This window comes from Gobio gobio (assembly GCF_949357685.1).
Source record: "Gobio gobio genome assembly, chromosome: 18".
In the NCBI taxonomy this organism is placed as follows: domain Eukaryota; kingdom Metazoa; phylum Chordata; class Actinopteri; order Cypriniformes; family Gobionidae; genus Gobio; species Gobio gobio.
In genome coordinates, this window is record NC_137111.1 from 18,358,468 (window position 1) to 18,376,717 (window position 18,250).

At 36.4% G+C, this 18,250-nt stretch overlaps 1 protein-coding gene across 2 annotated transcripts in view; it reads left to right on the top strand.

The window, feature by feature from the left end:
* Positions 1-731: 731 nt before the first annotated feature.
* LOC307142657 (uncharacterized protein) overlaps positions 732-18,250 on the top strand; it is a 41,063-nt gene continuing 23,544 nt past the window's right edge. For both annotated transcript variants that reach the window (XR_013818502.1, XM_079843681.1), the window contains exons 1-2: positions 732-949; positions 5,414-5,487. Coding sequence is in view for 1 of the 2 variants with exons in the window: in XM_079843681.1 (XP_079699807.1) it covers positions 895-949; positions 5,414-5,487 (129 nt within the window). In the remaining variant the exon portion in view is untranslated. The remainder of the gene's footprint in view (positions 950-5,413; positions 5,488-18,250) is intronic.

The window sequence follows — 18,250 nt, forward strand, 5'->3', positions numbered from 1 at the left end:
TTTTGAAGAATGTTTGTAACCAAGTAGAGAGAGCAACCATTGACTACCATAGTATTTTTCCCCTACTATGGTAGTCAATGGTTGCTCTATCTGCATTGTTACAAACATTCTTCAAAATATCTTCTTTTGTGTTCAGCAGAACAAGGAAACTCATACAGGTTTGGAACAACGTGAGGGTAAAAGGAAAAAAGAGTAAAGGATGACAGAATTTTACATTTTTGGGTGAACTATCCCTTTAAGAAGCAACTTAACTTATAATGGAAATATTCAGACAGAGTTCTGAAATTGAGGAGCAACTTTATGCCATAGTGTTAATACTTTTTACAATTTATTGTATTTGTTACTGCCACTTATTCATCCATGCACTTAACTGCCACTTCAGACAATGAGACTTTTACCTCAGTATTCGTACTCAGGACTACTTCCTGTTCTCTACTTTAAAAAATATATTCTTTATCATATTTGTTACTGCCACTTGTTATTTTTCTGCCCTGCGAAATAGCACGTCACTCTCACTGCTCAGTTGTGCTATTTGTGGTCGTGTTTGCTAAATGTGTGGTCCGGTTAATCTTACTGTAAGTCTGAGCCTCGACACAAGCATTTCAATGGCCCGTTCCCCCCGGTGTAACTGCAAATGACAAATAAATGCCCCTTGACTCGACTGGTGAGAATTATGGCTCCAAGACACTGGGCCCTGCGGCCCTTTAAGACGCTCGTTCTGGGAGGTGCTTGAGTGCAGTTCAACAGACACGCCTGACGCTCCGCTCGACGCCCAGGAAGAGAAACAGCCACACATATATCGCCACAAGTTTAAATATGTCTATTCATTTAACGTTTTAGCATGTGTTTTGTCGTGTATATGTTCCTTTGGTGGCATTGAGGTAATAATGCTGGATGGTTGGACTAATGAAGTTCAGGTTGGATTTCTGCCGGTTACTGGGGCTCAGCGGTGAGTTTCACGTCTGCATGGAAACTTTGTTTCTGTCTGCCCGAGTTATAAAGTTAGTTTCAGAACGTATAACAAAGGGCACAATCCGCTTATCTCGCCGCAAGGCGCTTTAGTGACAGTGATATATAATGCGAGTCATTTTTATAGATATAAACGTGTATTAAAGAAATCATGATGCCAATTATGTAAATGTGGTTTAATATGTAACTGCGGTTGTCATCTGGATCGCTTTTATTTCTGGATGGTAATTCTGTGTCTACACGTTAATATCAATCAAATCCATATTAAATGTCTAATATCAAGTATTGCAAAGAATAGCCAACGAACCCGTTAAACTCTTAATACCTCACAGATTCTGTATTCATTTATTTACAGTTGACAATGGATTAAAGAAATGAACTGTATACGATTATCACAGGCTTTGTTTTATTATTTGAAACCGTTTCAAATACTAGAAATCTTAAAATACTAGAAATCACATGCAGCAGGCCTGTGAATCACAGACACACTAGATGTGATTTTTAACAGCTGATAAGTTCCTGTTTGAGTGTGTGTTCTGTCAAGAATAAACATTTTTAGACAAACCAATTCAGATTCATCCTAATTTAGTTATAGAATTTGTTATGGTTTTAGCATGATTTTTAAAAGCATTTTCATACAGTCATAAACAGGTTCTTCAATGTTTTTTTAGGATAGTCAACACATCATCTTATCTTAAACCATTTGGGGTTATTGAGTTACCCATATGATTCTTTGGAGATAAAAAATAAATAAATAATTATTGATCTTTGTTGGGAAATCTTAGCTGGTAGCTGTGTTTGGAACATGACTACTGGTTTTGAGAATGTGGTTGCTGGTAGTCCCGTAGATGTGTACATATACATTGGATGCCTCATTAGCGGCTGTTTCTATGGGCTGTTATACGTAAGCTGCTCTCCATATTGGAACGGTTAAAGCTCATTTGTGAACATTTGAAAGCAAGTAGTTAGACATGTATGTGCATCTGCATTAGATGATTTTGGTAGACTAACACAAAAAAAGACGAAGGCTTTGGCTAACATGACATTAAAACATGTACAAGACATGTACATGTGTAATGACAATAAACTTGAATCTCATCTCATCTCAAAAAGTTCCCACCATTTAAAAAAAAAAAAAAAAAAACGGTAATATTAAGTTAATGCAAAACAAAAAAACACACATTCTCATCTGTGGAAGGTTATCTCAGTGGTTTTTACAACCAGAGGCTGCACAATTTTGTGGCATCTAGGAAAAATCATTGGTTTCTATTGTGAGGGATGACAGCATCTGAAATTTTCATCGTGCCAAGATGGCGGACATGTCTGGGGTGCTGGCATCTACGTATACAAATGGGTGGACCAGCCAATGATCAGATAGAAACCTTTTAACGTTTCCAAAACACAGCTACCAGTTTAAAGGGATAGTTCACCCAAAATGTTTAGACTTTCGCTCATTTTCGGAAAACAAATAAAGATCTTTTTCATAAAAACTGAGACCTTCGGTCCCTCCGTTGATGCTTGACAGCTACGCAACTACTACTTTGATGCTTCAAAAATGTAATAAGATCGTAAAACAAATCCATATGAATTGAGTTTAGTCCAAATTTTCTGAAGAGACACGATCGCTTTATATGATGAACAGATTGGATTTAGGCTTTTATTTGCATATAAACCTTCATCAACTCCCACATCAGTTGTGGTTAACGGAAGCTCAAGCATGTTCGCTTGACGTGCGAGAACCAATGAGGTTCATCCTCATGTTACGTAGCACGTTTGAGCTTCCGCAACAACCAATGAGGTTCATTCTTATGTGTTATGCAGCACGTTTGAGCTTCCGCAAGAACCAATGAGGTTAATTTTCTTGTTACACAGAACTTTTGAGCTTCTGCAAGAACCAATGAGGTTCATTCTCGTGTGTTACGCAGTACATTTGAGCTTCCGCAAGAACCAATGAGGTTCACTCTCGTGTGTTACGCAGTACATTTGATCGTCTGCAAGAACCAATGAGGTTCATTCTCGTGTGTTACGCAGTACATTTGAGCTTCCGCAAGAACCAATGAAGTTCATTCTCATGTTATGCAATACGTTTAAGCTTCCGCAAGAACCAATGAGGTTCATTCTCGTGTTACGCAGCACGTTTGAGCTTCTGTTTATTTTCACTGATCAATGTTTAAATGCAAATAAAAGCCTAAATTCAATCTGCTCGTCATATAAAGCGATCAAGTCTCGAATATTTGGACTAAACAGCTCAAGTCATATGGATTAGTTTTACAATCTCATTATGAACTTTTTGAAGCATCAAAGCTCCATTGCATTGCTGCCAATGGAGGGACAGAAAACACTTCATTTGTGTTCCATAGATGAACGAAAGTTTTGCGGGTTTGGAACGACATGAGGGTGAGTAATTGATGACCGAATAAAATTTTTTGGGTGGACTATCCCTTTAAACTGGATTCTTCAAACCAGAGTTTTGGTGTCTGTACTCTGGACTCTTTAAAGCACAAATACATGGATGTACATGGATTCTTTGGGGAACTTGAAACCTTTATTTTTCATTGTGAGGTTTTTTTTTTCTCAGTTTCTTTTTTTTTGTGCATTACATGAAGTGCTGCTAGTTTGTATTGTCTAGTATTGGGCTGTACTCAACGTTGGTGGTAGAAATGTAAATGTACTTAAGAGCATGATCCATCATTAAATGCTGATGTGTACATAGCTTTTTCCCACCAGGGCTGTTGTTGTAAGTTTCTATTTGCCTGTCGGTTGCATTCACAGTAACATGATCGGAAATGTAGAAGGTTGACTGGGTATCTACCAAAATACCTTAAATAAACATCTTTGTTTAACATTGCAACATGTCCTTTTCTACATGCAAGTATTTACTTATTTGTAGTATGAATCAAGATCGCCCACTGCTGTTTTAATCAAATGGATTCCGCACTGACTGGCGGCATTGAAAACCGTATCAGTTGGGATCTTTTGCATGGAGCAGTTTGCATGATCCAAGGAAGATGTGACAAGCCAGGGGCCATCTGCGGTATCTGTATCTAACTAGGTAAATCAGTTTTTGGACCGCCATTGTCACAACAAGGCCATCGAAGTGTGAGATGAGTCACTTAAAGGGAAGTTTGCTGGTCGATGCATCACATCCCTGAAACCACAGGACTCATCTCAGATCACGGCCTGCTTCTAAGGCGACGCAGTGCAGCGTGCATTTGCCTGAGATTTGTGGTGCTACTTTGGCTGTGATTGATAACTGAAGGCGAACTGTGTGCATCTCTTTACTGTGTGTGTACACTTATGTGGGATATTAAGAGTGTTGTAATGGCTAATTAGAGTGGTTGAAGACATGGAAACCTTTTTTTCTTTAGAGCGTGTTATGTATCTTCATTCTCTGTACCAAATGAATCAGTTAACAAGCTCATGAAGTTCTTTCTGAAACAGGAATGCCATTGTTTGACTAAGTAATGCAAAAAAGAAAAGAAAAGAAAGTGGGACGTGGTCATTTTGTGCTATTTATGTCAAACAAAAATGTAGGTTTCGGACATTGTGCAGATGGTTGGTGTGTATTCATCAAAGCCCTGGGCTGAATGAAGGATAAAACTACTGTCAGGAATCCAATAAAAGAAAACAAAATGTGAAAAATGAGTCTGAAAACCATATGCTTAGATTAGCTAATGGCAAAATCCAAAAATCTGTCATTGGACGGTCTTCAGAGAAAGTATTGCTTTACTAGGCCGCCTTGTAAATGGCTTTCTTAAGGAATGTTTAGAGCTGTGTACTTTATGTGAGGCCGTGTAGCTTGGAGAAATGTCTGCGAGGTCTAATTTTACCATTGCAGCAAGGGAACTTTAGGAGAGCTGAAAACTGAATTGCTTTCCTGCAGGGCTTTAGGTCCCATGTTTGTTGAATGAGTGTGTTTTTCTTTTTGCTGATAACTCATTTTGCCCTGTTTTAGTTTGCTTTTCTGTGGCAGACATGATGTGAAATTAAAATCTTTACACAGCTGGACTCTGCAAATACTAATTAAACACAAACATCAGCAGACAAGGTGAAAAATATGACACACTGGCCTTGAGTTTATGTGCAGTTTTGTATTGTGGCTAATGCAATTAGAGAAGTAAAAACCAAGACTTGATTGATTGTGAAGGTTTTCGTGAGTTTGTAGCAATTTGAATGAAATGTGTCATTTCATAGTAACAAATGTACAGTATTTTCTTATTTTGAGTGTCATGTGAGCATTTGCATTGAATAAAGAACTAGGAAATAGTAAATGTTGGGATTTGATAATATGATACAAAACATGTGGCTTGTGTTGATTCTCATTTCTGCATTTATTTAATGTTTTAACTGTCAAACAGTGTGATGTTGGCTAATGTTATAGTGATTCTATTTCCTTGAATTGGACTTTGGATTTATGGATCGTTTTCTCTGCATCTTTCCACAGGCTCCAGTGATGAGAGGCCAGAGGAGATGGACACAGGTGCCCTCCCCGGGCAGAATGACCACACACTCTCACAGGTACAAGAACACTGGGCTTCTTTTTGTTTTGTTTTTTTATGATGTGAAAAGATAGTTAAAACCGTAATGAGAATGAGATGTCAAAATACCTGCATGTTTCCCTGTTGTTTTTGAAAGCTGCTTGCATATGTTTTCTGACCAATAGTTTAATTTACTTTACTTTTTAATTTAATACTTTAATTAAGGTCTTTTAACAACTATGGCTATTATTTTTTTGTACTATTTCTGATCGATTCCTGAGTGTAACAGTTCTCAGTAAAAAAAAATCAAACAAGGTTATTATAGTTTTTCATTTTTAAATTAGTTTTTATTTTAATATAGTTTTAAATTTTGCTATAAATTCCTAGCCTGGTCCAACCAGACCATTCTGGCCACTCTCCATTGACTAGCGTTAAAGGTCCCAAGAAAATGTCACTTTTTTTTTAACATTAATATAAGTTCCTCTAGCCTGTATATGGTCCACAAGTGGTTAGAAATTTCATTAAGTGTAAACCAAGCCCTGGGTATCCTGTATGGGATCAGTTTCCCGCCAAATTTATTGCAGTCACGCATAAAAAAATAATAAGCATGAATCAAAATTTTAAAAGCACATGTGAAAATATAACGCACAAAACTGAAAAATCAATGCAAAATTAACCAGAATCACAAACAACGCAGTCACGGAAATAAAAATAATAAGTGCAAATCAAATATTTAAACAAGTTTAAAATTATATTGCTCAAAACTGAATCATGAATTCAAAATTATCCAAATCGCTCACAAAATCATGTTTTCTGCTCTTATTTTAATTTTTTGCATGTCCGTGCTCGTTTCTCCTTTGCTCTTGTTTCCACATTCTGTGCTTGCGGTTTCAAATGTTGCAGTTCAAGTTTCATGTAAATTAGGGGCGGGTCTTAGCATCACCATTGGTCCACTAGTTTTAGATTGACAGCTCATCCTCAAGCCAATCAATTGAAGAGAGAAGTTGACGTCACTCCAATGCGACTCATGCCGCAGTTCAGCCAGCAGCTGTTGAGCTATATACGAGTATAACGTGTTCTATATCTGCAACGAAATACATTATTGTATTGTTATAAATATAATCTTAGGACTCTCTCCTTTTGTATGATAGACGTTTTAGGGGGGTTTCCTCACAATTAAAGCAGTAAAATGAACATGATCAGGACTGGGTGCTTAAAGCTTGGCTGTGAGCGAAACGCTTTCACTATCCGTGCGTCACTATGCACGGATGGGCTTTTATTTTATCCGCAACCTTATCACAAAATCCGTCGGCCCCAACGTTTTTTGACCAATGTTCAAAGCTGCATCCGCCCGCCATCCGCTGATTGTAGCTAAAGCCTTGTTGGGCGATGCAAGGCGATGCTGACGCCAGCAATCGTAATGCAAGGGACTGGCCTACATTAAACCTTTAACTAAAATAGTTATTGAGCTGTTTACACTGTCATATACAATAAAAGAGCCTGCACAGCGACAGGAAAGGAAAATAACGCAAAAAACCTGCCTACCATAGCCTATAGAGCATTTGACTGAAGGAGCTCATGCACCGCTCACTGGTAAAACGACGTGCGCTCAAATCCCGCTCCAACATGACATTTCTCTGTACTGTAGCCTACTTTACTTGTTTTAGTTTCATATGTTTAAATATTATAATGTTATTTTTTTCATTTCATTTAGCCTACGTTGATTATGAAATATTATTATGATATATGTGAGAAAACATGGGGGACAGAAATGATTTCGTTTTGTATAAATTGTTTCTTCATTTTAATCAACGTTTTGTCAACCAATTTCGAGGATTTAATAAATAATAAGCAAATATAGCAGACAATGGCATGGCGGCACCAGCGCAGCACGAACGGCTTAAATTAACAACTAGGAAAAAAAACTTTAGCTGGGGGCAGCCCTAGCTATATATTTCATATATATATATATATATATATATATATATAGGAAATATTACTGCTCAGGCATTCTGTATGCACACCGCAACGGTCACAATATGACCTCATGTATGTTTTAAAAACACAATTCAACATATAAATATTAAGCCTTTTTTTAATGGCCACGTAAAGTGTAGGGGAGCAGAACCTAATGCGGGGTTAGTTGTAACGCGCATGTTTTAACCCTTTCCACACATGCCAGAATTACAAAACTTAGTGTATTTACTAGTTGCCATATCAACATTATTTAGAGAAAAAATAGCTCCAAAATTAAAAAATTTCTGGAAGATATTACTGAACATGTTTTTAACCATAGCAAAAGTACATTTCTTACTTAAGTTTAGTTTTCATCTCTGTTTTTTTGTGTTTATTTAAAATAAGACAAATCCGATATTATTTTAATCTTATCTGTTATTTAACAGTTGCTATTGTTCTTTAATGCTGATCTAACCAGCAGAAGACACGAGCCAAGATTTAAATCCAGTTGCAGATGGGGTGTGTGTTAACACTGCGCCTATTAGAAGTATGCCATATATTATATACTTTTATGAATTCTTTTGAGAATGATAAAAGGGTGAATAATGTCTGAGAGTTAATGTTCAGAAATTATTCATTATTATTATGTTTTGAATTATGCTGTATAGCTGTATTTAGCCATGTGTTTATAGTCAAACTCAAAAATGCTTATATTTTTAATGATTAAAAAATGCCATTATTTTATTTTAAAAAGTTAATAATTGTATTTTGTTGACAAAATATTTTAGTTTGTCTTGTATATTTTTTTGATCATGTAACATTTTAAGAAGTTATTTGGTCATGTTACATTGTGCCCCACCTATGGGGCATGTTGTCACATTTCACTTCCATTCTTTCGGGGTAAATCAAGAAAAAAGTAAACACTGTATTAATGAAACAAAACCACATAATTGTACTAGACATGTGTGCAATTAATGTGGGGAAAAAATAAATAGCCTACTCTGAACCCCAAGTGGATTTACACAAACTGGGAAAGTCAAAAAGCGTTAGGTTGTGCCCCGCTCTCCCCAACAAATAAATTACTAAATGCTAAAAATAAATACATCTAAATTAACTCAAATTTGCAGCACCTCCACTTCTGCTGTTTTCTGCTGTGGATGTTATTGAATTTGTATAAGTTTAGCTCTCTCGTTCTCTCTTTTAAATGCCTATTCCCTGAGTGACTACAATGACTGGCTGTTTTAAGATATAACTAATATCGAAACAAAACCCAGGCAGTGTACGGGCTCCCTTGCAGGTTTGCTTAGTGGCCTACCAGGCGCTGCAACAATATTTAACAATGTAGGCCTATATGTTTTTTTTATTATTAATTTAAATGGTTGAACCACCCGCCCAAATTTAAAATATTAAAATATCATTTTTCGTCACGTCATCCGCCCGATCCGCGGAGTCCGCGGCTGTAACCACCCACTGCGCATCTCTAAGGCCCACTGTTTGTGCAAGGAAATATATTTGTTTACAATCATGAATATATTAAATATATCAATTTACACAATCAACATTTTAGAGGGGTTAATCATGACCCCAAATAGTTGGTTAGTGCCACTCTCATTCCAAAGAAATATTTTTCACAGCCAGTGGTGGAATGTAACCACATATGAATAATAAACATTATCACATCTATAAAACACGTCAAAACTTGATGAAGCACAATGAGAACATGTATGTTCAAATATTATAATTTTTTTTATTTATTTAATCTATGTTGATTATGAAAGTGAACAGGATAAGATGCGCAATGTGTCAGAAGACATGGGGGACAGAACTGATTTTGACACAACTTTTTTTTGACAAAACAAGTTTTGTTTTGTTGAAAGCCTTTCTTTTCAGTGAATTTCATTTTAAATAAATTGTATCTTAATTTTAATCAATGTTTTATCAACCATTTGCCTGGATTTAATAAACAATAAGCAAATATAGCAGAGTAAGCCAATGACAGGCGCCAGCGCTGTGTGAACAACGACTTAAATGAATGAATAGGCTACTAGAATTTTTATTTTATTTTTTAGTTGGGGGCAGTCCTAGCTATTTCAGATAGCCTATATTCGAACCAGCGCATGTCACAAAGGGCTTTCTGGGTTGAGGGTGCTGCGAGCGGAATGAGCTTCAGAAATTAAATAAATCTTCAGAAAGTCGCTCTGGAGGAAAATTACCGCTCTTTCTACGCAAACTGGGCCACAGATGGTAAGCACAATTACATTAACCCAAAACTAAATTAATTAAACTTTTTAAAATTATTAGAATAGACATTAATAGAATAAATTGTCATGCAAGTAGGCTACTTTTCAAATCAGGTACTCTTTTACTTAAGTAGGGTTGTCATTGTGGTACTTCTACTTTTACTAAAGTCAATATGTCTCTGGTTATTTGTAGCCTATTACTTCCACCACTGGTGATAGCGAACGCATTATAGCTCAACAGGCTGCAGTAAGTGTAAGTCAAGCGTCAGTAAGTGATAATGTTAATTTTACTGCTTTAATTTTTCCTAGTTGTTAATTTAAGCCGTTCGTGCTGCGCTGGTGCCTCCATGCCATTGTCTGCTATATTTGCTTATTATTTATTAAATCCTCGAAATTGGTTGACAAAACGTTGATTAAAATGAAGAAACAATTTATACAAAACGAAATCATTTCTGTCCCCCATGTTTTCTCACATATATCATAATAATATTTCATAATCAACGTAGGCTAAATGAAATGAAAAAAATAACATTATAATATTTAAACATATGAAACTAAAACAAGTAAAGTAGGCTACAGTACAGAGAAATGTCATGTTGGAGCGGGATTTGAGCGCACGTCGTTTTACCAGTGAGCGGTGCATGAGCTCCTTCAGTCAAATGCTCTATAGGCTATGGTAGGCAGGTTTTTTGCGTTATTTTCCTTTCCTGTCGCTGTGCAGGCTCTTTTATTGTATATGACAGTGTAAACAGCTCAATAACTATTTTAGTTAAAGGTTTAATGTAGGCCAGTCCCTTGCATTACGATTGCTGGCGTCAGCATCGCCTTGCATCGCCCAACAAGGCTTTAGCTACAATCAGCGGATGGCGGGCGGATGCAGCTTTGAACATTGGTCAAAAAACGTTGGGGCCGACGGATTTTGTGATAAGGTTGCGGATAAAATAAAAGCCCATCCATGCATAGTGACGCACGGATAGTGAAAGCGTTTCGCTCACAGCCAAGCTTTAAGCACCCAGTCCTGATCATGTTCATTTTACTGCTTTAATTGTGAGGAAACCCCCCTAAAACGTCTATCATACAAAAGGAGAGAGTCCTAAGATTATATTTATAACAATACAATAATGTATTTCGTTGCAGATATAGAACACGTTATACTCGTATATAGCTCAACAGCTGCTGGCTGAACTGCGGCATGAGTCGCATTGGAGTGACGTCAACTTCTCTCTTCAATTGATTGGCTTGAGGATGAGCTGTCAATCTAAAACTAGTGGACCAATGGTGATGCTAAGACCCGCCCCTAATTTACATGAAACTTGAACTGCAACATTTGAAACCGCAAGCACAGAATGTGGAAACAAGAGCAAAGGAGAAACGAGCACGGACATGCAAAAAATTAAAATAAGAGCAGAAAACATGATTTTGTGAGCGATTTGGATAATTTTGAATTCATGATTCAGTTTTGAGCAATATAATTTTAAACTTGTTTAAATATTTGATTTGCGCTTATTATTTTTATTTCCGTGACTGCGTTGTTTGTGATTCTGGTTAATTTTGCATTGATTTTTCAGTTTTGTGCGTTATATTTTCACATGTGCTTTTAAAATTTTGATTCATGCTTATTATTTTTTTATGCGTGATTGCAATAAATTTGGCGGGAAACTGATCCCATAATCCTGCTCTGCCTTTGAGAAAATGAAAGCTCAGACGAGCCGATCTGGAATCTTCCCTGTATGTCGTCATATGGGGGAAAGGTTACCTCCCCTTTCTCTGCTTTGCCCGCCCAGAAAATTTGGAGAAAAGGGATTCAGTTTATTTTAGTCGCAATGTCAGCCAAGGCTTTACAAACAGACTTTTACGATATGGATTTGACAGCACAGCCACAAACAGTGAGTAACAGTGATTTCTGATGTGTAGATAATCATTCAAGTTCACACAGACTTTCTTTCTAAATCGTTTAATACTGTTTATTAGGGGTGTAATGGTATATGTATTCGTACCGAACCGTTTCGGTACAGGGCTCTCTGTTCGGTGAGCGTGTGTACCGAACGGTTCCGAATGCAATCTTTAACAGAAACAGTAGGCTTGTTTTAAGCGCGGAACACACTTTAATCCTAGTTCCCTCTCTAACATATTAAGTATTCAGTCCATTTTATCACGAAATTCAAACGATAAATGACGTTTTGACGCTCTTTAATGTGATTACTGATCACTGTATATTCGCGTCAATTCAAGCGGCCGTGGCGCACGCGAGTGAACGCGATCTTCTCTTCCAGAAGAATAAACATGAATTAATATCTTAAGGTATGTTGAGGATAACACTTACTGAAACGTATCATATGTCGCGTAATCACTCAATCAGTGTTTCAATCGCGGAAAGACGTCAAACAGCTTGTAAACAATGTCACGCAGCATCATTTACATCAGAGTCAGAAGTCATTCAGTAATAATAATAATAATAATACGTTTAATTTATATAGCGCCTTTCCCAAGCTCAGTGGACATTTGCCCAGTCCAAGTAATGAGCGATTGCATTTGCAAATCGCACTACATTTGCAATACAACATGAAAAACAAAGGCAACAAACATTAATTACAGACAGCATGGTGGGCAGTTAGAGTAAAGATGCAACAGATTATTGGTAGTGAGTTAACATTGTGACTGTGTTATGTCAAGTTAACATTGTCATGACTGATAATACTGATTAAACAAATGTGTTTTGAGTTTACATTTAAATTCATTTAACGTGGTTGTTGTCGTGAGAGCCAGGGGGAGAGAGTTCCATAGCTTAGGGGCTGTAACAAAGAAAGACCTGCCACCCATAGATGATAAACGAAATCTCCACTCACAGAGGAGTTCAGTGTCCACAGCTGTTAATTCACTAGAGAAATTAACTCTTTCACTAAATATATGCACTATATTAGCATATATATATATATATATATATATATATATATATATATATATATATATATATATATATATATATATATATATATATATATATATATATATATATATATATATATATATATATATATATATATATATATATATATATATATATAATATATTCTATTTAACCTTTTAGTGATGTCTTGATTATTTAATGCTATGCTTAGATAAATCCATCATGAAAATGACAGTCACTAAGATTATACAGGGAGTGCAGAATTATTAGGCACGTTGATTTTCTGATCATATTTTTTTTCCAGGCACATTTGACCAATTCCAAACCACAGTAATCCTAATAACTACTATTGATTTAGTATTTAATAATGTATAAGTGATTTATAATTGTTCATGAAGGCTGGACATGAAAAACACCTTATATTCAGGTGTGCAGAATTATTAGGCATGTTTTCTTTTACAGATAAATTGAGCCAAAAAAGAGATTTAACTCAGACTGAAAAGTCAAAAAGTATTAAATGCCCATGAGAAGGATGCAATACTAATGCAATACTAGACATTGCAGTTAAGGCATGACCATTGGACAGTGAAATGCTCGTTGGGTCAGCAGGATCTGACAAAAACATGTGGTGAAGAAAAGACACCTGTTAACTGCAAAAGAATTAAGAATTAAGGTGAAGAATTAAGGTTGAAACCATCAGGAACCCTTTAGTCTCCAGCGCCACAATTTTCCAGAGCTGCAACCTACCTGGAGTCTCCAGAAGTGCAAGGTGTCAGGATCTCAGAGACTTCAGTTAGGTAAAGAATCCTAAAAAATGACCCCCACTAGATAAGAATCACAAGCTGAAGTGTTGTAAAATACATGAAGAAGGTTTTTTTATAGGCTTTATGGACAGATAGGTTGAGAGTGACTCTTGAAGGACCAGCACCACATCCTCTAGTATAGTGTTTCTCAACGGGGGCGGTACCGCCCCCCAGGGGGCGTTCAGAGCACAACGGGGGGCGTTGGAAGCAAGATTCTTGAAAGGGGGGCGTTCAGGTGTTCCTGGGGGGCGTTCACAAGTTTATACCAAAGATCCTATGCAAAGATCCAGGCAAGACAAAATTAAACATGTATGCTAATTACTTGCAAAATAATGCCTACCACATTATAAAATCTGCCTGTTTAATGCGACGTAAACTATATCGTTTATTTTACAATGACTAAAACGCTCAATCCGGTGGTGGCTAGAATCCAGCGCTGACTGGAATCACGCAGCGGAGGAATGGGAAGTTGACAAGCCATTAAAAAAGTATTGACTTAAGAACCACAATAAATCATGTTCATATTCACTCCGGTGATTAATTTTATTTGTATAAAGGTAAAACTTTTACATTTTTAGGCATTAATCAATGCAATGCCTAATGCCAAAATGTTTTCTTAAAAGCCCTATTCGCACGGGATTTATTGCCTGGTGACCTCTAGCCATTTGTAATAATTGCGGAGGTTGTTTGTGATCTTAATCCAGTGCGAATCGGCCATGTCTGTAATTTATAAAATTACCCCGCGAATGACCTACCATATTCCGCCGAACACACCCTGTGATAATATTAGTCCTATGCGAATCGCCATCTCTTGTGATTTGGCCAGGATTTGGAGGGTCGTATATAACTTTTGCAAGGTTTTTGTTTCCTGTGCGCATTTGTATCCACATTTCGCGAAGAACGAAGGCTGCATTCATAACGCACACCGTTATAGCCTAAATCCCTGTGCGGCTGTGCACATTATACTTTCACTTTAGAATTAGAGCCAATTTGGGAGCGAATTGCTTGAAAGGTGTGTTCAATATTATTATTAATGAAAAACACAAAAACAGAACAATACAATGACAAGCTCGCTTAAATGGGTGCTTTTACATTTAGCTTTAATCTTCTGCATTCATATTGTCAGTTCCTCACTCTTGTGATAAATGAAATCTCCTGCTGCTGGTCTGTGCTCAGTTCAGTTTTTAATTGTAACTTCTGTTCTCTAACTGAACTATTTTTATTACTAGGTTATACAAAATCAAAACGACGGTGGAAAAGTGATGTAACCGGTGTAACACCGACTATCGCAACCAGAGGCGAACCAACATTGAGTGGGGGCCCCAGGCAAAATTAACCAATGAGGCCCTATTTAAAAAAAAATTTAATACAGCCTATCTTCGTTATCTAATTTTACAACATTCAAAAAGTAGTCAAAACACATAAAACCAATATATATATATATATTTTTTTTTATATATATATTAAAAAAAAACTAAATAAAGTGCTTTTGTTTAATTAACAAAATGTCAATCTTCATCTTCATAAGAGAAGATACAATACAATATCTTCAAAATACAGTACAACCTTCATATTTATAACTAGGGATGCACCGATATGAACATTTTGGCCGATACCGATAACCGATAATTCTTAATATTTGAAAGCCGATAACCGATATATTGGCCGATAAATCTAAATACAAATTTTAATAAACTCTGAGAGCCTGATTACAAAAACAAAAGGCTCACCATTAAAAGCCATGTCCCAAACACTTCAACATAAATCAAACCTATACACTACAGTAGCCTATTTGAACCAGTGTGAGATTCCTTACCTTTTCAAATTAATTTTACACTCATATGGCCAAAAATTTTTTTTAACACTTTACAATAAGGTTTTAATTTTTGTTAGTATTAGTTAACCAACAATGAATGAACAATACTTCAACAGGATTTATTAATTTTAGTTCATGTTAATCTCAACATATTCAGACCCAAAGTTGTGTCTTTTAACATTAGGTATGAACTGTGAATGGACTGTTACAAAACACAAACATTTTATTACTAAAAGAAACAAAGGTTATTGCTCTCTGTTTGTTCATGATAGTTAATGCATTAATAAAATGAGACCTTATTTTTTAAATGTTACCAAAAATTATATTGTCTAAAAAATAAAAATAATATACCTAAATAATGCAAACAAGTAATTGAACAGCATTACTTAGGCTGCATAATAAAGAATCAGAATGCAAGTGCATGAAATAACCTCCGCACAGACGATAAAGAAATGGTTTTAATCAAACCATATTGTTGATGGAAATGATACGAGAACAATAAAAGTGCTAATTATTAAAAATAATGCTTCTGTGTTTTTGAAAAAAAAAATATGTTTAATATTACAGTAATAGTAAACATCTGTAATATTAGTCTAGTCTATTAGGAATAATGTTGCTGTTTGAGAGCGCGCTGAAGCTGGAGAGAATGAACGAACAACCATAAACTGAAGCGCTTAGAAGTTTAATTAACAACTAAACGCATCATATATGAGAACAATCAGATATTTATACAAAATAAATATAATATTACAACTTATATTAGCACAAAATCACGCATAGGTGAAGTGTTATAACTCCTGTGGATGCTCTTCCCCTGTTTGAGAGCGCGTGCTGAAGCTGAAGATGATCACCGGTACAGTGAAGCACTGCGGGTTATTGACTCAACGAAACACATCCTATATGACTTTAATCAGATGTTTATACTACAAAAACGTAATATTACGACTTACATATGCTTTAAATGACGCGAATGCACAAGCAAACTTGACTGTGCTGGTCAGAATGCGTTGTTGACGCTTCCCACAACAGCGCGCTGAAAAACAACTAAACCCAGAGAATTCACTACGTTTTATAACAGAAATATTCTCATTGCAGTGTTATGTAGCCTATAGGACAGTCCCAGTAGTTATTAATGCTGTGCATTTCTGTTTGAAATGCGCGCGCCGGTACAATGAAGTGCTTTACTGCATCGTTAATTAACTCAACCAAACGCATCCTATATGGGATTATATACACAAAATAATAAATATAATATTACAACTTACAATGGCACAAAAGGCTGTGAATGCACAAGCAAACTTGACTGTGCTCGTCATGAAGGTGTAACTCCGTGGGCGCGCGCTGAAGCTAAAGACCGTTACAATGAAGTGCTTTACTGCATCGTTTATTAACTCAACCAAACGCATCCTATATGATATTACATACACAGAATAATAATAAATATAATATTACAACTTACAATGGCACAAAAGGCTGTGAATGCACAAGCGAACTTGACTGTGCTCGTCATGAAGGTGTAACTCCGTGGGCGCGCTCTTCCCTCAACAAACGCGCTGAAACACAACGCTCTTTTACAGCCTATTCTATTCTCATTATCATTTTATGTAGATTATAGAAGACTTGCGCTGCACATGTTGCACATAACTGTATTTTCCTTTTCGAAGTGATTCCAAACATATTTAGAGCAATTCAAACCCATCATGGTGGACAGCGCGTCCGTCTCAGCTGAAGGAAATAATACATTATCTATCGGCTTGACTATATCGGTCAAATTTTCTTATTGGACCGATAACGATAACATCAAAAATAATCATTTATCGGCCGATAACGATATGTTGCCGATATATCGTGCATCCCTATTTATAACCAATTGTCACCTTAAAAACGGTGCTTTGTGTGGTGGTGACAGGAACAAGAAATTATCCGACATATAGAAATATGGTTATCATTTTAATCACTTTATTTTATTAGTTTATCAACTAGCCTATGTTAACTCAAACTAATTTAATGTAGAAGAGCTGGATATACTTATTAGCCTACTAATTAAATAGTGCACATTTATATTAGACTAATTTAATTAGGCTGCTTAAATATATAAGCTGGGTTCATGGAAGCGGCGCACACGCTTAAAGCTTGAGAAAAAACACTGGCAAAAGTAATGATTATAAATGTGTCAGAAAAAAATAACAAGGAGCCATTTTATTTGTTTATTATTAAACTAGTATTTTCTGAGTCAGTGTCGGCTGGAGAGATGAAGTTGACGATGCCGCCTCTCCGCTGCGCCTTGTGGACGCGCCTTTAGAGAGAAATGCACTTTTCATACGGATTACAACCAGAGAATATTTGTTTTCGATTTGAATTTGTTCATTTAAAAGTAGACATTTCAAGCTTTCAGGCTAGATATATTTCTCACATATATGTGAGGCAAGAAGCCTGATACGCTTAGTTTCGGTTCATTTATGAGATGCGCTGCAGACGAAAGAAAGCACGCGTCCTGTTTGCTTTCTTTATTTTATCTATTTTAACTATTTGTTGGAGCGAGCGGCCAAGCCAAACGGATAAGTTCTCTTCATGCTTAAAAAATCAAATCATGCATTTTATACAGTTTGAAGAAGGAGAGGAGGTGGCGAAAGCATAGCCTCAAAAGGCGGGGCCCCAGGCAAGTGCCTGCCTTGCCTGCCCTATTGCGACGCCTCTGATCGCAACAAGCCTAGATAACATAACAGCACGCGGTAAGGAACTGTTGTTTTATGATACATCATATGATACAGCTAAATCTATAACGAAAAAAAAACATTTATAAGTATTGACATCATATCCGGGAGATAAGTCAGTAAATACGAATAAAATCACACACTTTGCTTATCCTGTGCGAATGCATCCTGTGCGTAATTTCTAAATCACACGAGGTCCCCAGAAATACTAATCCCGTGCGAATAGGGCTAGTTCATCAAGTAGCCTAATTCACTGGTCAGGCATTATTGTTAACTCGCAAGACTGTAAGGAGAAAATGACAGTTTGACACTGTAATAACATTTAGGTAATGTATTAATTCCACCGTCACATCTGAGCGCAAAACG